At 45.2% G+C, this 21,236-nt stretch overlaps 1 protein-coding gene across 2 annotated transcripts in view; it reads left to right on the forward strand.

The window, feature by feature from the left end:
- The window catches only part of LOC139539038 (band 4.1-like protein 5), a 45,502-nt gene extending 24,287 nt beyond the window's left edge, over positions 1–21,215 (forward strand). The window contains exons 12-26 of one of the 2 annotated variants that reach the window (XM_071341725.1): positions 164–333; positions 1,618–1,724; positions 1,813–1,831; positions 2,807–2,843; positions 3,143–3,270; positions 10,624–10,784; positions 11,138–11,223; positions 12,434–12,556; positions 13,030–13,094; positions 13,843–13,962; positions 16,203–16,284; positions 16,430–16,522; positions 16,734–16,799; positions 16,992–17,137; positions 17,752–21,215. In XM_071341725.1, coding sequence (XP_071197826.1) covers positions 164–333; positions 1,618–1,724; positions 1,813–1,831; positions 2,807–2,843; positions 3,143–3,270; positions 10,624–10,784; positions 11,138–11,223; positions 12,434–12,556; positions 13,030–13,094; positions 13,843–13,962; positions 16,203–16,284; positions 16,430–16,522; positions 16,734–16,799; positions 16,992–17,137; positions 17,752–17,818 — 1,470 coding nt within the window. In that variant the 3' untranslated portion in view covers positions 17,819–21,215. The remainder of the gene's footprint in view (positions 1–163; positions 334–1,617; positions 1,725–1,812; positions 1,832–2,806; positions 2,844–3,142; positions 3,271–10,623; positions 10,785–11,137; positions 11,224–12,433; positions 12,557–13,029; positions 13,095–13,842; positions 13,963–16,202; positions 16,285–16,429; positions 16,523–16,733; positions 16,800–16,991; positions 17,138–17,751) is intronic. The other variant, XM_071341727.1, reaches the window with a different exon arrangement.
- The last annotated feature ends 21 nt before the right edge of the window (positions 21,216–21,236 follow it).

The following is a 21,236-nucleotide window of genomic DNA, read 5'->3' on the forward strand; positions in this document are numbered from 1 at the left end:
TAGATCATGTCTCTGGTCTAGTTTCTAGAGCCCAGGACCCAAAGCCCCAAAAACGTCCTAACCACTTTTTAGTCATTGTACTGTTTCATGTATATGTGTTCCCCCTCTGTCCCCTGTTCTTTATAATACAGGGGATGTTCTTGTCTGTCTGTCTCCGTCTCAGGGTAAAGAGCAGCAGCACACGTTTGTGTTCCGTATGGACCACCCCAAGGCCTGTAAGCACCTGTGGAAGTGTGCTGTGGAACACCATGCTTTCTTCCGGCTCCGCGGCCCGGTCCAGAAGGGCTCAGCGCGCTCCGGGTTCATCCGCATGGGGTCACGCTTCCGCTACAGGTAGCTATTGAGCAGCATGTGTACACTACACTCTGCAGTATACTACCATCTGCATATTACTCCTCACCAACCATGTCAGTCTGATATGGTTGATGACAGTACTGCTACACTTAACACTCATTATTCACTCCACTCTGCACAAGTCTCTACACAATGCCCCTATACAATTCAATCCCCAGTTCATTATTGTAAAACTCAAAAAATGTGCACATTAGACAAATCCACAGATTATAATTTTAATAGGATTTAACTGACCATGTGCTCACATTAAGCTAACTGCCTAATGAAACTCGTTACAACTTTCAACTTGTCCCATTGTGTAAAAATAGCTTGTCTTGCTGCAGTGTAAACAACAGACTGCTAAAACAGCAGCTTCAGGCTCTCTTTGGGGCCTTGTTGTTTTAAGATGGCGTGTTTCTGGTTGGATGACCACAGAGTTCAGCAGGGGTCAGTCCCGTGTCACAACACCTTGTCAAGGGGGGTTGAGCATTGAAGGCCACCCTGGGGGTTATGAGGGGTAGCTGGGGACTGGGGGTGAAGGATGGGAGGAGATACAGAACGGTACACTGCACCCTCCACGTCTCTTTTTCCTCTGAAGTAGCCCAGCAGTGGCTACTATACTCAAGTTCTTGGCTATATTCCATAGGGCCAGGCGTGTTTCCATCCTGACCGTGTGGCGGACTAGTAAAACCTCAACCGTTACCAGAGATGAAGGAATCTCGTTGCCTTTTGTGTTTTCATGTGATCTTCTTTATATTCTAGCTGAAGTGTCTCCTCCACAAACTTGACTCCAATTACCCCCTCTTGTTCTCCTTGAAACTACCACATTTGCATATTTTCCAAGGCTTGTCTGTTTGAATACAAGCTTTCCCTTCAGGCCAGATCTAGCTAAGGATTTTCTATATGTTCAAGTCATTTGCAAAACGGTTTCCCAGTGTTGCTCCTGTGCCCCAACAAAAGTTCCAGTCAGTATGTGAATCAGTCCTGGTGGTCTGATTGCCAGGGAGGCTCTCCCTCTCCCTGCCTGCCTGTGTTCAGGCTTCACTGGGCAGACTCACTGCCTGATTGTCCCCTGCCTGGTGGTGGGTTGTTTGGTTTCGCTCTCATTCCCCCTCCTTCCTGTCTGTTGTTCTGGGTTGTATTCAGGAACGAAACAGAATCAAACAGGCCCGAAATGGGGGTGGGGGGGCTACCTTGTCCAATAGGAAATGCTTGTTTTCGTTTCCCGTAAGCAAACTGTTTTGCTACATTGTACGTTAATGAATATTACCCTGTTGTCCTCAGTGGGAAGACTGAGTACCAGACCACCAAGGGCAACAAAGCCAGGAGGTCAGCATCGTTTGAGAGGAGGCCCAGCCGCCGTTACTCCAGGAGGACCATGATGAACCGGGGTGCGTTCACTGTACACACACACACACACTGTTTAATATACTCCTTATACATCATAATGACTCATATGTTCTGTCTCTTATTTCCCAGGAGCCAACAAACTCCAGGAGTAAGTACACCCCCCCCAAAGTAACTAATAAATAAATAGATATTTGAACATGTTTTTTAAAGGGAATGTTTTGTCACTAAATGTTTGGGATGGGCACTGATCAGTGATTGACTAATCTCAAGCTGTTGATGTATACATATCTGTTTCCTGTTGTTGTAAGACTCATCTCAGTATGATTAACATGACATACACACACAGAGAGAGAGAGACAGACACTATATATTATTTTCTTTGCATTGTTGGGAAAGGGCTTGTAAGCATTTCACGGTAAAGGCTACACGTGTTGTTTTCAGCGCATGTGAAAAATAAAATGTGATCTGATAATTGACTAATTGACTAATATCAGAGGCCCTCACACAGTCTGTAGTATCCTCTGGTTTGTATCCTCCTCCAGGCTTGCCTTTATCTCTTCTGTGTGCTGGGAGAGGAGCACACTGGTTATCACACACAGTTCTCTGTCCACACTGTGCTGTCTGCTGCAAGAAGTTCTAGATCTCTCTCTCTGTGTGTGTGTGCGCGCACTACTCTGCTCTTTCAGCCGGTGACCTTTTTACATCACAGCAGCAATAAAGCGTTGTGAATGAGTAATGTTAAATGTCACGGAGAGAAGGCTTAATTATAAAACAGTCAGCCTGACGTCCCCTTCTTACCATTCGTCATGCTCACTGAATCATAATGGTTAAATCATGCGTGTGGATTACTTAGGTAGTTAGCAGTGATGTCATCATGACTGTGGGAGTGATGATGCTCACTTCACGTGTAGCGATGAGTGATTAATCAAAGGCATAGTGCTCTGACAAGGACATGAGTCCTCCATGGCAGCCTTGACATGGCAGCCATGTCTTCTGTGAAAAACAAGGGTGGAATGTCATTTTCTTCAGGGTTACGTCAACATAAGCTCATAAGGCTGAAAGGTCAAAGGTAAAAAAAATAAAAAAATGATGTCCGTTGAGTTCTCTCTCCTCTCTTTACCAGTCACAACAACGGAATGAGCCCCAACAAAGATGCCAAGGTATGTTGCTCTGATGTCCTTGAACCCTACTGACTCTAGTGACAGTTTCCCAGGCACATATTAAGCCTGGTCTTGGACTAGGAAGCACTTTCTATGGAGAATCTCAATTCAACATGCTTTTTTTATTTCAGGACTTGGAAGAATCGGTGTTAGGGATGGGCACAGTTATTTTAATATTCAAATAGCCGAACGGACCTAACCCGTCTGTTACCCCCAGCCCCTCCACATCAGACCTAACCCCTGTCTCCCCCCCAGCCCCTCCACATAAGACCTAACCCCTGTCCCTCTGTTTCCCCCAGCACCTCCACATCAGAAGCCCCTGGTCCCTGCCCGTGGTCAGCCCTGTATCCTCAGTCTGCACCAGCAGACCTATGAAAATCGAAACCCTCCCCAGGAGTCCTGGCGGTGGCCAATCGGAGAAGAGGAGGTGAGGCGCTCTCTGTTCAAATGCCATAAGATCATTAAGCTGCCTAATCTGTTCATCCTGCTGGCAGTGGGTACTGGGTGGCACTGAGTGGTGGCCACAGAGCTGTCATTGGGCAGTGGGTACTAGGTTGAGGACACAGAGGCAGCATCCCAAATCACACCCTATTTCTTATGTAGTGCATTACTTTTCATCAGAGCAGTGGGCTATGGAGGGAATAAGGTGCCATTGTGGACACGCATAGTGGCTCTGCCTAGTGCCTGCTCTGCGACAGCTAGTGACCAGACAGATGGGGAGACACTTAAATGTGCCTCCCGCATTTAACCCAACCCCTCTGAATCAGAGCGGTGCGGGGGGCTGCCTTAATCGACATTCACGTCTTCGGCGCCCGGGGAAGAATGGGTTAACTGCCTTGCTCAGGGGCAGAACGGCAGAATTTTACCTTGTCAGCTCGGGGATTCGATCCTGCAACCTTTTGGTTACTGGCCCAACCTTCTAACCACTAGGCCCCCTGGGTCGTGTTCATTAAGCACCAAACTGAATAAATTAGACAAACAGTGGTGGGATTAACTGGACTTGTTAAATAAGTAACACACATTTTTGTTTTCCGTTGCAAAATGTTTTGAAGCGTTTTCCATGGTGTACCCTAGTGAACATGACCCTGGCTACATTACGCTCACCCTGGAGCTCTCAGGTGGTGGTGGTTTGGTGTGTGTGTAGAGGTACACTGAGTGACTAGAATGTGAAGGGGATCTGGGGGGTGGTGGTGCATGTTTGACAGTGTGTTACGACACTGAGTAGACGGATAGTGGTTGTAGTCCAGCTACTGCTGCGTTGGTGGTGGCCATGGCCCCCGCTGGGGTGGAAACAACAAACTCTCTTTTCTAGGAAATACCCCCATCCTTTTCTTCAGCCCCCTCTCTCTTCTCTCCTAAAACTTGATCCCCAGAGGATGACTGCAATGAAGGCTGTCTGCTTTTAGAATTCCTGACATATTAAAAATAAACGGTTTCCTGTATTTGGTTGACCTTGAAGCTGTGCTCTTAAGATAAATCCCCATTTCTAAGCTCTACCTTTTTGTTCTAGTATGATGTACTGAGACCAAACAGGCCTTTTCATAAGGCAAGGTATGTACCCTCCAAGTTACCTGGAGTTCTGCTTCAACCAATTAAGTTATCTTGGTCCTGCTGGGGACTGTGATTCAGGGCTGGGGACTGGGTCCTGTGATTCAGGGCTGGGGACTGGGTCCTGTGATTCAGGGCTGGGGTCTGGGTCCTGTGATTCAGGGCTGGGGACTGGGTCCTGTGATTCAGGGCTGGGGACTGGGTCCTGTGATTCAGGGCTGGGGACTGGGTCCTGTGATTCAGGGCTGGGTCCTGTGATTCAGGGCTGGGGACTGGGTCCTGTGATTCAGGGCTGGGGACTGGGTCCTGTGATTCAGGGCTGGGGACTGTGATTCAGGGCTGGGGACTGTGATTCAGAGCTGGGGACTGGGTCCTGTGATTCAGGGCTGGGGACTGGGTCCTGTGATTCAGGGCTGGGGACTGGGTCCTGTGATTCAGGGCTGGGGACTGGGTCCTGTGATTCAGGGCTGGGGACTGGGTCCTGTGATTCAGGGCTGGGGACTGCCTCCTGGGGTAAACTAATCATCTTCATCCATGGTAATGGATGCATTGATCCTCCTTCAATACCAACCCAAATACTCAGCTGACATTTGGCCTCTGTCCCGTTTTCACGACCACCACTTGTTGTGATCTACTAATGCTACTGTATCCTCCCTCTTTGTTAAATCCTTTTCCCTTATTGGCTCAGTACCTGGCTGAGATTATATCTACCATTTGAGTCTTTATTTCACTTCTCGTCTCCCTCCCTAGCCATATGAGGAAGAGTAATGAAAAACAAACTTGATTATAATGATAATGCAGTACTGTAGGCTAGTTGTTTGATTTGATTAAAGCAGCCACTGAGGATAGATCAAAATGTCAGCCCACAGCCTATAAACGCTTAAATCACACTTGGTGCATATTTCATGGCACTGAGTGAACAAGCTTGAAGGTCTTTGCCAGCTGGCGATTACGATTTAATGAAAGTTTACTTTAGGCCTGGAGATCTCTTCAGAGCCACTCCACACAGGCCAGGGAAGAGATTCTCACGTTGTCATGCGATCAGGTGGTGGAACTGAAGATAATGGCACACCATCCTCCCTGGATCTAGGCCTATTCCCCATCAGTGGTGTAGTAGAGATTATATGTTATATGCAGGTGCAGTTGAAGTCAGAAGTTTACATACACTTATGTTGAAGTCATTAAAACTCGTTTTTCAACCACTCCACAAATTTCTTGTTAACAAACTATCATTTTGGCAAGTCGGTTAGGACATCTACTTTGTGCATGACACAAGTCATTTTTCCAACAATTGTTTACAGACAGATTATTTCACTTATAATTCACTGTATCACAATTCTAGTGGTTCCGAAGTTGACTGTGCCTTTTTAAACAGTTTTGAACATTCCAGAAAAATATGTCATGGCTTTAGAAGCTTCTGATAGGCTAATTGACATAATTTGAGTCAATTGGAGGTGTACCTGTGGATATATTTCAAGGCCTACCTTCCAACTCAGTGCCTCTTTGCTTGACATCATGGGAAAATCTAAAAAGTCTGATCCATCCTTGGGAGCAATTTCCAAACGCCTGGAGGTACCACGTTCATCTGTACAAACAAGGTCTTATAAACACCATGGGACCACGCAGCCGTCATACCGCTCAGGAAGGAGACGCGTTCTGTCTCCTAGAGATGAATGTACTTTGGTGAGAAAAGTGCAAATCATTCCCAGAACAACAGCAAAGGACCTTGTAAAGATGCTGGAGGAAACGGGTACAAAAGTATCTATATCCACAGTAAAACGAGTCCTATATCGACCTAATCTAAAAGGCCTCTCAGCAAGGAAAAAGCCACTGCTCCAAAACCGCCATAGAAAAGCCAAACTACAGTTTGGAGAAATGTCCTCTGGTCTGATGAAACAAAAATAGAACTGTTTGGCCATAATGACCATTGTTATGTTTGGAGGAAAAAGGGGAACGCTTGCAAGCTGAAGAACACCATCCCAACCGTGAAGTGTGGGGGGGGCAATGCAAATAGTCTGGGTAGCCATTTTACTAGATCTTCAGCAGTCTTATGTCTTGGGGGTAGAAGCTGTTTAGAAGCCTCTTGGAAGGGTGTTCCTAATGTTTTGTACACTCAGTGTAGCTTTCACTCACCGTGCGTTAATAGCAGCTGTGACCATAGCACAGTGTTAAGTGGGCAATTCACATGAATAAATGAGGCACGGATTTGGCTGGAGTTCTGGAATAACTAACACTGCTCCTAATCCTGTGGATCTGACTGCGACACAGGCCAGAGCAGAGACTTTAAGGACCAGTATTATGACTGTGTTTATACTGATAGGAGCCTGATGTCGGACTCACTGAATAGTTTTTCAGGGGGTTTTGATTTTGTTCTTTCCTGTAATTTGATAATCTCTTGCATTGATTCATGTTGAGATCAGATTATTTGTTTGTGCAGTTACTGGCAATGAACTAGACCTGCTAAGACACATTCCTTAGGCTCTTTGCTGACTGCTTAGCTTTCCTGGCTGTACGTCATTGGTTCCGTTTTCAGTTGTTGAGGATTAACGATGCAGGTGAAGGCCAGTGTTCATTTTCAAGCCCTAAGAAATCGACTTTTACAGAAGCATAGGAGTCGTGTTAAATTGGTCTTTAGGTTGCACCCCTCTCCACCCCAACCCGTGGAGGATGCTGCATGCTAACCTCTTCTTTTCCTCTTCTCCCGTCTCCCTCAGTTTACCCTCATTAACCTCCACCAAAAACACTCCCAATCACTCCAGTTACCACTCATCTGCCTGCCTTCCCACTAACCTAACCAATGCATGACAACAACAAGCACATTTATAGCTAGCTTAAAAAAAAAAAAAAGTTTCATTGATGTTAAGTTGTCCTCCATGTCTGTCTGATGTGTAATGTTATCTTCCTGTTACCTCCTCTTTGACCTCAGTTTCACACTCATCTATACACACCTCATCATCCACCTTCTATAGAAGTACTGCGAACATCAATATTAAGATTTCTGATTAGTACACCACTAGCATGCCTTTTTTAGCGGTCTTTGAAGAGAGGTTAGCCTAGTTGTACGGGTATAGAGTTGCCTGCTTCTTCATCGAGTTACAAAGCGAGATATATTACTGGAAACTTTCTACGTTTACCAGTAAACTACCAGAATTTTGGTCAATTTCAAGGACAGAAACTCATGGACAATATAGACACAGATATAAAAAATGAATACTATATACTCTATAAATGACCCAAGATACTATGGATTGCCATAGAGTACCTGTTAATTACAAAAATTACAGAAGATTCGATTAACTTTGGTAAATAAATGGTAGCTATGCAATCCCCTAGGCATGCATAAGTATGAGACACACTCTCCACTCACATTGAGTTTGTGAAACGGTCAACATTGGAAGAGCTGTTTCCGATCTGCCTTATCTCAGCTAACCCTGAACTAAAGTTTCACGTAATTGGTCATCTGCTCGATTTAAGTTCTTGTTCCATACATGTTAGGAGACGATCTCAAGAAATACTGGAATGATGAGCGGAACTGCAACGAGGTACTCCACGAATGTCCCCTTCCGAAATTCAAAAGATGCTAACACCTGCGAAATGGTGATTTGTCCAAATAACCAGTGATGGAAAACCCCTCAATACTGCTGCTCTTATCATACACATCCCATTCAGTCCCGACAGATTATCTCACTTTCCACGAAAGATTACGGTCTGCCGATTAATCTGTGATTTGAAATGCGGTGCTTCAAGTCCACTGATGTAGTTCTATTAGTCAACCAGACTCTAAAGAATGTCACGACTATTCATGTCTCTTTGAGATCCTAATGCAGTGATGTCACAACATCTTAATGTATGTAGTGAATTATATAAGGACCTTCCATCACTTACAATGCTGTTGTAATACTATCATGTAAGGGAATGCTGACTTCAGGACCTCCCGTTTACCTCTGTCTTGCACTTGGTAGGTACACTGACTTTAGTTTGCAGAAAGAATAGTCCCCCACAGCTGATTAGTCACTGAACACCTAATACAGGCAGGTCACGTCCTTCTCTGTAAATTCTGCTGTATCTCCTCTCCAGATCTGCTCTGCCACTCCCTCTCTTACACACACTCCTCTTTTTGACTCCTTCACCCATACCCCCTGTCTTCTCCTCTCCTCCACCCTTCCTGTCCAGGCCTCACCCTTTCACCACCCAATGCTGACCCTTCTCCTGGATGTGGGCGGACACCACTGGACCTACCCCCTGTCCCACCCGTCTCACTAGGACACTAAGCTAATCCTCAGCAAGAGACAGACCAGACAGAGCTCTGTGTGTCTCAGTGCTCAGGTGACACCACATTACCTGGACTATTCACTCTCTCTCTACTCCTGCCCATTCCTCCTCCTCCTCCTCACTCAACCCTTGAAACTGCCATGACCCCCCCCCCCCCCGCCCCACAGAAACTGTCTGGCAAGATGGTATTGGAGGGAGAAACAGTAAAACAAAAACCAGTCTGTAGACAGGAACCAAGAGGAGAGCGGCAACATAAACCCACTGGACCACTGTTCTGTTCAATTATAGACAGACTGAAAGATGTCTCTGAAGAATGACTTTATATTATATTTCCAGGGATATTAAGTGTTCCTCTTGTCCTCACTTCCCCAGTTGTTTTATATGTTATATTTCATGTTACTGCCGGCTGTCTTTGTGTATTCTCAATCATCCAATGATTTGATTCAATCCACGTTTTTATGATTGTTGATTTGAATCTGTTTTGGTACATTTTATGGATCTGCACATGTTTCAGTCTCGCCTTAATCGGTGTTAAGTTAATGCACAAACTATGAATACAGATAGAAGATAGATTCCTAACAGTGTACTTGCTGTAAACTCCTAGCTGGTTAATTTGAATGTAATCTAATAGTTCTATATTCTATATTCTTTCTATATATTGACAGTACTCTTACACAGCTCTACCAATGATTTATTTCTTTTAAATGGATTTGCTGTTTACATTATTAAGTCGTGTGAACAAAGGTTGTCTCAGTATTGTAATTTATTGAGACTTCTGATAATGAACAGAAATAAAGCGCCCACCTCCAGTTGGTGAGTAGGCAGTTGTTGTTTATATAGTTTCAGTGTAAAGTGCACTGCACTTAGTCATTTGTATACTTATTTGTTAATTCTGTAGAGGCAACAAGTGCTGCTTGGCTGTATTATGGCCAGTGCTGTCACTAGTCCCTGAGGTGTAATTATTAGTAGCTGGTCTGCATCTTCTTTACTATGAAGGAGGCAGGTGTCTCCTCTGTGACAACTGAAACCAGTTGTATCAAAGCCTCTTAGACTGCGTTTACACAGGCAGACCAATTCTGCTATTTTGTCCAATAATTGGTCTTTTGACCAGTCACATCAGATCTTTTCACATCGGATCTTTTTCATAGCTGATCTGTTTTGCTCAAAAGACTAAATAGTGAAAGAAATATCAGAATTGGGCTGCCTGCGTAAACGCAGCCTCTCAGCCTGTAATCTCACTGCAGTCACATATGGAATGTGATTCGCTAGCTAGTACACCGCCCCCTCTCTCTACTCCCTCTATCCCCTTTCCTCCCTTCTCCCACCAGTCTCCCTTTCCCTCCCAAACTGTGTGTAAAGAGTTCTCAGACCATTGTTGTTCTCCTTACATGGAGGTTGTATAGATGATGCCAATGCCATGTTACATGATGTGTGGTGTGTCACGTCTACAGGACTTGAGGCAGTAGGTGGTAATATTTCCCTCAGCTTTCACCGTGTCTTTGTCCTCAGGCTGCAGCAAAGTGTAAGCTACGCCCTGCTGGTCTCACTTCAAGGCCCTCTTTGATGTAGAGATCAAGCTACTTCCTCATTACCATACAGTTACTTGAACTAACTAGAGGCCTGATAAGGCAGCTGTTGACTTACAAGTGTAATTGTGGATATGGTCAGTTGATTTCAGGATTAGTCGTGCATGGTGCTGGCTCTGAGACTCATTCATTAACTGTCACAGTGGGGTAGACTCTTCAGCCTTTCTCATCCAGTGTTCACAGGTAAGTCATACTCATGTTGTGACCCTGTCTTTCTGTACCAGGTGACTTGATCAGGGGGGAAAAACCTGGGCCCAGTAACTACCCTGGAGGTTGTTAATTTTGTTGTCAGATCAAATGCTCTGGAAAAACTCTGCTTGTATAGCAGTGTCTCCCTCCCATGCCTCTATCTGTCCTCGTGTGTGTGTCCGCAGCATGGCCCTGCCATTCGTAGCTGATCTGCTGGAGACATGCGTTAATGACGTCACCCATACACCTGTTCCCATGGCGACAGCAGGCCTGTCTGAGGAGGCGGGACTAAGCATGGCTGCCTCCGCCTCCAGTCTCACAGGGGAGGAGAAAGTCTCTCTTGCCGGTGAGTTTAAACACAGTCATGCCAAGGCTGGACTTACTGTATAACACCAGTCATGTCATATGTTTAGTAGGTAACCTTAGTAGTAGGACTTGCCTCATTAAAAGTACTCCCCTTGCAGAGGAAGTTGTGTTCGGTAAGGTTGTATAATGTCAAAAAGAAGCGCACTGCCTTGCAAATATTCTGCCTACCAAACACAGGATGTTTGTTATTGGAGGCTTGGTACACCAAAGACGGTCACTGGTGTTATTGAACGTGCTGAATAGAACTATGAAATGTATTCAACAGTTAAATGTTCTGTGTGCTCCACCAGGAGTGTTACTGATAGTAAAGACGTGTCCGTGTTTCTTCAACAGAGGCGGCAGCGCGGCTGAAGCAGCTGGAACTACAGAGTCTCTCGCTCCCTGTCCCTTCCAGAGCCAACCTCAACATGAACAACCAGGTCAATGCACTCAGCTGGAAGAGGGAGAGGGGGTGGAGAGAGGGGGTGGCGCGAGGGGGGTAGGGAGAGCGGGAGGTAGGAGGAAGGGGGTGGAGAGAGCGACGGGGAGACGAGGTAGAGAATGAAAGGGGGATACTCTGCATGCCCAAAAGAGACATGAATACTATGTACATATACTCAGCCACACACACACACACCACCCTCTGCAGGGAACACACACACACACACCACCCTCTACAGGGAACACACACACACACCACCCTCTACAGGGAACACACACACACACCACCCTCTACAGGGAACAAAGCCTGGTTAGTGTCAGTCAGACGAGCAGCGCTGTGTTGTATGGGAAGAGGCAGAGAGCTGCACGGTCCGTCTCCCTGGTGGGGCAGAGAGCTGCACGGCCCGTCTCCCTGGTGGGGCAGAGAGCTGCACGGCCCGTCTCCCTGGTGGGGCAGAGAGCTGCACGGCCCGTCTCCCTGGTGGGGCAGAGAGCTGCACGGCCCGTCTCCCTGGTGGGGCAGAGAGCTGCACGGCCCGTCTCCCTGGTGGGGCAGAGAGCTGCACGGCCCGTCTCCCTGGTGGGGCAGAGAGCTGCACGGCCCGTCTCCCTGGTGGGGCAGAGAGCTGCACGGTCCGTCTCCCTGGTGGGGCAGAGAGCTGCACGGCCCGTCTCCCTGGTGGGGCAGAGAGCTGCACGGTCCGTCTCCCTGGTGGGGCAGAGAGCTGCACGGTCCGTCTCCCTGGTGGGGCAGAGAGCTGCACGGCCCGTCTCCCTGGTGGGGCAGAGAGCTGCACGGCCCGTCTCCCTGGGGAAAAAGCAAATGTGTGATGGTTCTTGATTTGATGTGTGCTGATAGGCAGGGGGCTTGCCAGGAGTGTTGGTTTTAGTTTCACAGGGAACCTAATTGGCTCCATATGCTGAGGAAGACAGTAGGCCACTATGACAGGCTAATGTATGGAAGCAATGGCTGGGGCTGGGGAGAAAGGCTGGGGTGGGGAGCCATTGTAGGGGTGGGGTGGGGAGCCATTGTAGGGGTGGGGAGCCATTGTAGGGGTGGGGTGGGGAGCCATTGTAGGGGTGGGGTGGTTTTGTGTTTGTTTTTTTATCTTAAAGGAAGGTGGAGGGCAGAGATATTGTAACTACAGCCTTTACAGGAAGATACTGTAGCCTAACTCCTCCGTGTGTGTGTGTTGGTCCCCCCACAAGGAGGATGTGGTGAAGCTCACAGTGAAGTGTCTGAACAGTGTGGGTAGCAGCTCTGTGCCTTCTCCACTTCGCCCCCCAGAGGACCTGAAGAGTAACATCATCAAAGCCCAGGCTGCCCTCAAGGTACTGAACACTAGCGCCACAGAGTTTTGCGATACTTCCAGCAACGCTTCGAAGCAGGTTCCACAGACCAAGACGGGGTTGGGAAGTCAATGGGAGAAGTGAGAAATTCTTCCTTAGTTGTTAATTTTAGAACCGATTTACATGTTTCTGCCCATAAGCTTAGCTAGCCACCGTCGCCATGACATCGCCTACAAGCGTGATCAGGGATTTCTACTGGAGGAGCCGTTTCTGCCTATCTTCATACTGTCTGTGCTAGCACTTTGTCGATGGACACTCAGAAGTCATCTTGGTGCAACATAGAAATGGTACAGGGATGCTTTGGAATCTTACATCTAGACGAGGAAGTATTGTATAAGTACTGTAAACCTTTGGATAATCAGGAAGTTGGATACAGTGGCAAGTTTCTATTTGAAATACACGCAGCCTGGCATATTGATTGTATTATACCTCCACTGATGTTCTGTATGTTATAGAGCTCCCTGGAGGAGCACGTTGTGATGGGGGACAAGAACACCAATGTACAGGAAGCTGCAGCCAGGTGAGTGAGGACACTGAAAGAGTCACTACGGTTTTGTTTCTAGTCTCTACCCTTTAGTGTGCAATCTTTCGCTTCCCCTCGTGCATTCAAAGCATTGAGGATTGCATGATCACGCTTTATTGTACTGTATTTGATGACAAAGGAAACCTCAATCTTGGAATGTCACCAAGGCTCCCCTGTCTCCATCTCCCTGGAGTCACCCCAACACTCCACAGCCAGCCTAAGCCAATCACAGCCTTCCTCCAAAGCTCATTAACAGCTAGAATATTTATGAGGGTTCTTGGCATAATTCTGTTATGACATCACCCCCTGAATCAACGGCTCATTCCCAGGGGCTGCCCACTTTTCTGTGGGCAGGACTCTTGGGGTTGATTGACAGGAGGGATTCTTGCAGCAGCTGTAGTCAAGTTAACACAAAAGCCAAAATGTGTTACGGTGATAATTCCTCTGAAAGAAAATCCCCCCTTTTCTTTTTTTGTTGTTAAACAAACCTAAGCACCACACCTGCATCCCTGCACACACAAGAAACAGCAGTTCATGGAACTTCGTTTTGCCCTTCTCCAGTGACCTCTTATGTTGAGCTTCAAACAGTGCACAAGATGGGGGATTGGTGTAGTGGTACAGAAGCAACAAAGGCGACTCGCATCGAAAAATCTAAATTTGCCTCAACAAACTGGATGTTTAGGCTGAGCTGAGTAGTGGAGGGTGTTGTAGATCTCTCTTACTGTCCACTCTTTGTCATTCCCAGGCTGAAGGTGCGTAGTGGCCGTATGGGCAGCAACTCATCCCTGTCTCTAACTGGACATCCCGAGAGACAGGAGTCAAGGGACCTGCTCAAACCAACACTGCTGACCACAGCTGGGACCAGGTGAGGCTGGGAAATAAACACCTCACACTCACTGTATAGATTATGAGAAGGAGTAGGCCTGCCATTTGAAAAGGGGGGGGGGCGGTTTCAATGTGTTATTGCTTAATGCTTCTTGAAGTAAACTGTGCAGTGTTCATATGGTTTCAGTTAGAACTGGAGAGGTATGTGTTTGTGTATGTTCCATGTGCGTGCCAATGTTCAGTAGTTAGGGTGTGTGTAAGATGATGTACAGTACCTTCAGAAAGTATTCACACGCCTCGACTTTTTCCACAATTTGTTTGTGTTACAGCCTGAATTCAAAATGTATTACATTCTGATTTTGTCACTGTCCTACACACAATAATCAGAATGTCAAAGTGGAATTATGTTTTTTGAAATTTGTACAAATGAATTACAAATGAAAAGCTGTTATGGCAAGCCTAAATAAGTTCAGTAGTAATTTTTTTAATTTAAGTCACATAAGTTGCATGAACTCACTCTGTGTACAATAATAGTGTTTAACATGATTTTTGAATGATTACACATTTCTGTACCTCACACATCTAAGATTAATTCACCTTTCAGCAGGACAATAACCTAAAAGGCCAAATCTACACTGGAGTTGCTTACCAAGACGGTGAATGTTCCGGAGTGGCCGAGTAGCAGTTTTGACTTAAATCTACTTGAAAATCTATTGCATGACCTGAAAATGGTTTTCTAGCAATGATCAACAACCAATTTGACAGAGCTTGAAGAGTTTTTTAAAAGAGTAATGGGCAAATGTTCCAGAAAGCTCTTAGACTTACCCAAAAAGACTCACTGCTGTAATTGCTGCTAAAGGCGCAGTTGTTGATCAACCACAAGATGATTTTCCCACCGGTCACACTTCAGTCTGCATGGTCAATGCAGCAGATGCAGCAATATGTGAATGACAATGATGCCGCTTTCCACTTTTTGCTTCTTACTGTAAATCCACAACCGTTCTATAATTACATTATCTTACTGTCTGCAAACAGCTTGGCTTTTCTTAGCAAGCTGTACCTAAAATAAATTATGTTAGCCACTAATCGCTAGTTAGATAGCTAGCTAATAAATGTACGGAGTCAGAGCAAACCTAGCTAGCTACAGCCTTATACCAGTGCTGGTGTAGGCCTAAATCAATATGTTTATGCAACAGTATCTTCTGAATCCGAGAGGAATAGGCGGAGAATGAATATGTTAGCAACATGAAGTAAGAGAATATTTAATGTAGCCAAACATTCTAGGGTCCCACTCCCCTGGGAAACACTGACCAACACTTTGGTTCCTAACCTGTCACAATAATACCTACATAGAGATCCTATTAGTATTCTAATGAATAGTCATATGAAAGCCTCCCTGGCTTTTTCATCTGTTGTCATTGTTATATTTCCATGATTCCAACAGTTCACCTGTGTTTTGATCTAGATCGCAAGTCAAATCCAAATTCCAATATTTGGTTAAAAATAAGGCCTCTATTTTTTTGCACATATCGTGCAGCCCTACGTCGCAGTGTGGAATGATATATTGTAAAATGAGATGGACTTTTGGTTTAAGCTCGATTGTTTTATGCTGTTCAATCAGAATGGAGAAAGCTCCATTGAAATAACTTGTAGAATGTATGTGTTGCCACCCTAGGACCATACACAACTCATAAAGCACATTTACAACTTTTATTATTCAAAAACATAAAATACTGTCATACTGTCAAAAATCACGGCATGAGGAGATATTTTGGCCATATCGCCCAGCCCTATGTGAGGCTAAGAGTGGGGCCCACCCAGGTTAGAGGGTGCCACCTGTCCAGCCATAGGGTACCACGAGGCAGCCTCATGCAGTCAGGACTACAGCTCCATCTGACACTCATTTAAGGATATATATCACTTCTTAGATTCTAGTCAACATTGTTAACAAGCGTTCTTTAGTCTACTAGGCTATAGGTTGCAGCACTCAAGACAAAGACAGTGTTTTTACACAGCTCTCTGCTGCCATCTGGTGGATTATGGGAATCATAGATCTCTGATACCATCTGATTGAGCATGGGAATCACACTCCTGCTAATGTGACATGACTCAATTCTGCATGGATACATGTCTTTGCATATTAAGCTCTTGTGAGGATTGTGTCCATTGATAATGTGTATGTTAGCCTTGCTATTGCTCAGTACTTCCTCATCAGACCCTATAGGAGTGAATTAAACTCTCGTCCCTCTGTCTTCTGTCTCGTCCCTCTTTCCTCATCAGTGTTGAGATGTTGGCTGTGGATCTCATGCAATCAGCACCTATGATGCCCCTTGAAATACTTAATGGGGGGCAACCAACAAAGGTAATCAATGAATCTGTGTTTTGGTTTTCCGGTTAATCGCGTGCATTAGAATGCAAACTACATCTGAATGCACAGAGAATTGTATGCCTTTTTGTGGGAATGTGAGAGCTGTTTGTAACATAGCCATTGGCTTGTCACTATGCAGGCCGAACCTGAGGAGCTGAAGATGCCCACCCCTCCGTCACTGCGGGCCCCGCTGAGCAGTAACCTGATGGACTTCTCAGACCCAACCCCAGTAGTAAGTCTATAGACCCTGTCTGCTGCCTCACGCTTCAGCTGCTGTTATCTGTTGCCTTGAGTAGTTCAAACTTACCAAAAATAAGTGATTCGCTTTCAAGTTTAAACCCAATAGGCCTACTGTATGTTGACAGGCCACCTACTTACTTTGGCATCATTGTGCTTTGTGCTAGGTGTTTGAGTGTAACTCTTCAACATTTGTTCTCTTGTAGTTACCGCCACCATCAGTGCAATCCAAGCCCATGATATCACCTCGCTGGATCATCCCTGCTGCTGCAGTGAGTACTGATGGACTTTCACTGTCCTCCAGCCTTTAATGCTCCTGTCTGTCTTTAGCCTGCCTGTCTGGCCTGGGTTTAAGTGTGTCTCTCTGTATTTTAGTCTGTCTGTACGTCAGTCTACCATTCCTACTGTAGCTGCCTCAGAGACTGACCCAGTCAGTCCACTTTCCTTCTCCCATTCTAACACAGCCACTCACTGCCATCTTTACTAACGGCCTCTTTGACCTTGACCACTCTGCAAAGACCGCCGCCCCTCTCCAACCTGAAGGGAGGGCTCTCACCCCAGCCCTGCACCCCCATCTCTCCTCTCAAATGCACAATGTGATTGACACCAGGTAACTCCGTCGTGGCACGTCGTCATCTCTACCTTGTCCTAATGCTCTTTAGGTCATCTCATCTGGACATTGTGGTCATCGTTGCTAGTCTTAGTTGCTATGTGCTTTTGCTGCCATGCCATATGCTGTGTTGTAAAGAGTAGACAATATAATTCTCCATCCTGTTAATAATTGAAGCCTGTAGTGATTAACATCCACATTTACTAATTATGGTCCTGATGAGCTTCTTGAAATAGCTTGGTGAAAGCTGGAACTAAATGTTTCATTTTCCACTACATCTCTACAGAAGTTATAAAGTTTGGCTGTACTGCTGAATAAAGTCTGTTTGTTAAGATGAATGTTGTGACCACTAAAAGTTAGTAGTGATCACATCAGGTAAATGGAAAGATGAATGGTGCAGGCAGGTCTGGAACAATATGCGTAGATTGATGGATGTGAACCGTCTTGTGCAGTTTGTCATTACTTTGTGACGCTCCCATGCATCACATTATACTGGCTAGCAATACAATATTCCTATTCTACTAGAATATTACTATGATACATTACTTTATGTTGTGCACACTGAAAAGTAGGTGTTCTGGGCTTTTTATTTCGTTGTGTTCTCCTCTCACCAGCGTTGTGGCCCAGCCACCCAAGGAGCACGGCTCCAAGCACAAAGGTCTGTTGACCACTGAGCTCTGAGTGGGAACCAGGGGGGGAGCTAGCTTCTACCCTCCTCACAACGAATACTTCCTACCCCTGGTGTTCCCAAACTAGGGGACTACTTCCTACCCTGAGCACATTCATCTCCTACTGCATTCCCAAACCTGGGGGAAGCCCTAGTGACAACCAGTATCTCCTACTGCGTTGCCAAACAATTCCCAAACCAGCAGCAATCAAGAGATTGCATCATTGGAATTCCTCGTCTCACTAGATTCCAGTTTGGAGCAGTGTTTTTGTTTTTCATTTTAGTACCACAGTTGGTTCACTGGTTCTTTTCATAAGCATTCCTACAAAGTGCACAGACTCCCTTTTAGAATTGTTTTAAGCAGGAAGGGACTGCAATAAGTGCTAAGGAAGAGGACATCTGTTCCTCAAGCCACTGGATTACATTGGAGCATTGGACCTGGACTCTTAGAAGATATGAAACAATGACTTTCTACTGACTTTCTTTTTTTGTGCTGTTTTTAAAAATGTAAAGTCATACAGAGTGAATCGATCAAGTACCAGTGTTCAGTTAGGACCTGGTGCTCACTAGACGTTTCTGAATCTGATTAAGACTCAGTTATCAGAGAATGACAACAGCAATATGTAGAATGCAGGCATGAATTTAGCCACATCTAAAATGTTATGCCTATTTTGTATCCATATAAAAACACTGTATCTACAACCTGCCTTAAGCTAGCTGAATGTTAAATTATGATTGCATAACTTTACACAGTAAGGAAATACTACCACTACTATTACCAATACTATCACTACTGTTACTAATACTACCACTACTAATACTATCACTACTGTTACTAATACTACCACTACTATTACCAATACTATCACTACTGTTACTAATACTACCACTACTAATACTACCACTACTATTACTGATATTACTAATACTACCACTACTATTACTAATACTACCACTACTAATACTACCAATATTACTACTATATTGAGGCCTATACTGTACTTTAGTTTTTCATTTTACTGAGTCCACTGCTTACGACTGGAGTGTCTGTGTGTGATGGTAATATCTAATCATGTAGTCTTGACACCGTTTCAGGCTGTGGTCATCAATGACAGGTGACATGACTCATAGGCCTATTTCCTCTGTCAGCCTATCATAAACTGGCTCTCCATTGGTTCTTTTCCACACTAAGCCAATCACATACAGGATCTCTGGTGGTAGGAAGTTGTCAGTCAACTGTATTATTCACTAACCTTAAGATGTAATTAAAAATGTATTTTAGATATCAGACGGGCGGTAGATCAGTAGGTCTTTGCGAGACGATGTGCAGTAGAGGTAAAAGCAGAAGACATTTTCAAATACAGTTCATTTGAACAAGTGATCTGTGAACAACACCCATCTCAACAGAAAGACTTGTGTTTTTTAAAGTTTTTTTTATACTTAAAATAGCCACTCTGAGAAGATGTGAAGTGTTCTCCCTCTCTCTCTGTATCATGAATATAAACTCAGCAAAAAAAGAAACGTCCTCTCACTGTCAACTGCGTTTATTGTCAGCAAACTTAACATGTGTAAATATTTGTATGAACATAACAAGATTCAACAACTGAGACAAACTGAACAAGTTCCACAGACATGTGACTAACAGAAATGGAATAATGTGTCCCTGAACAAAGAGGGGGTCAAAATCAAAAGTAACAGTCAATGCAGCTGGCTGCCACAACAGATACTAAGTACTGCAGTGCATCTCCTCCTCATGGACTGCACCAGATTTGCCAGTTGTTGCTGTGAGATGTTACCCCACTCTTCCACCGAGGCACCTGCAAGTTTCCAGACATTTCTGGGGGGAATGGCCCTAGCCCTCACCCTCTGATCCAACAGGTTCCAGACGTGTTCAATGGGATTAAGATCCGGGCTCTTCGCTGGCCATGGCAGAACACTGACATTCCTGTCTTGCAGGAAATCACGCACAGAACGAGCAGTATGGCTGGTGGCATTCTCATGCTGGAGGGTCATGTCAGGATGAGCCTGCAGGAAGGGTACCACATGAGGGAGGAGCATGTCTTCTCTGTAACACACTGTTGAGATTGCCTGCAATGACAACAAGCTCAGTCCGATGATGCTGTGACCCACCGCCCCAGACCATGATGGACCGTCCACTTCCAAATCGATCCCGCTCTAGAGTACAGGCCTCGGTGTAACGCTCATTCCTTTGATGATAAACGCGAATCCAACCATCACCCCTGGTGAGGCAAAACCGCAACTCGTCAGAGAAGAGCACTTTTTGCCAGTTCTGTCTGGTCCAGCGACGGTGGGTTTGTGCCATAGGTGACGTTGTTGCCGGTGATCTATGGTGAGGACCTGCCTTACGACAGGCCTACCAGCCTCGCTCAGCCTATTGCGGACAGTCTGAGCACTGATGGAGGGATTGTGCGTTCCTGGTGTAACTCGGGCAGTTGTTGCCATCCTGTACCTGTCCTACAGGTGTGATGTTCGGATGTACCGATCCTGTGCAGGTGTTACACGTGGTGTGCCACTGAGGATGATCGGCTGTCCGTCCTGTCTCCCTGTAGCGCTGTCTTAGGCGTCTCACAAGTCAGGACATTGCAATTTTTTGCCCTGGCCACATCTGCAGTCCTCATGCCTCGCAGCATGCCTAAGGTACATTCACGCAGATGCGCAGGGACCCTGGGCATCTTTCTTTTGGTGTTTTTCAGAGTCAGTAGAAAGGCCTCTTTAGTGTCCTAAGTTTTCATAACTGTGACCTTAATTGCCTACCGTCTGTAAGCTGTTAGTGCCTTAATGACCGTTCCACAGGTGCATGTTCATTAATTGTTTATGGTTCATTGAACAAGCATGGGAAACAGTGTTTAAGCCCTTTACAATGAAGATCTATGACGTTATTTGGATTTTCACGAATTATCTTGAAAGACAAGGTCCTGAAAAAGGGACGTTTCTTTTTTTGCTGAGTTTATAAACTAATTTGCCTGGCAAGAACATTCTTTGTCATATTATTGAATTCCATCTGCATTATAGATTGTAGAGATGGTGATTGACCAACATGAGTGGTCTTTTTTAAAGCTCTGAGAGGAAACTTTTCTCAGTTAAACATACCACTGTTTTTCTCTGCTGTTAGAAATTGTGCCTCACCATGTAAGTGCAATTGTGCTGTAGCTCTCGTACGTTTAATTTATTCCTCTTTTTGTAAGAGCACCCTTGTTATTCGCACTGTATTTAAGTGTATTGTAGATGTTAAAAAAACTGCTCTAGATAGTCACCATACCGATCTTGTATGTACATTGAACGTCATTACTTTTTAAAGGATATGTAGACTAGTATGCCAGTAGTAATTTTGTACAATGTAGTAAATTCTGTAAGTAAAAAAAAGTATTATAAAAAAACAAGTGTGAATTCTTCCATTTAAGATCTCTGGTC

Source organism: Salvelinus alpinus, chromosome 14 (assembly GCF_045679555.1).
Source record: "Salvelinus alpinus chromosome 14, SLU_Salpinus.1, whole genome shotgun sequence".
NCBI lineage: Eukaryota > Metazoa > Chordata > Actinopteri > Salmoniformes > Salmonidae > Salvelinus > Salvelinus alpinus.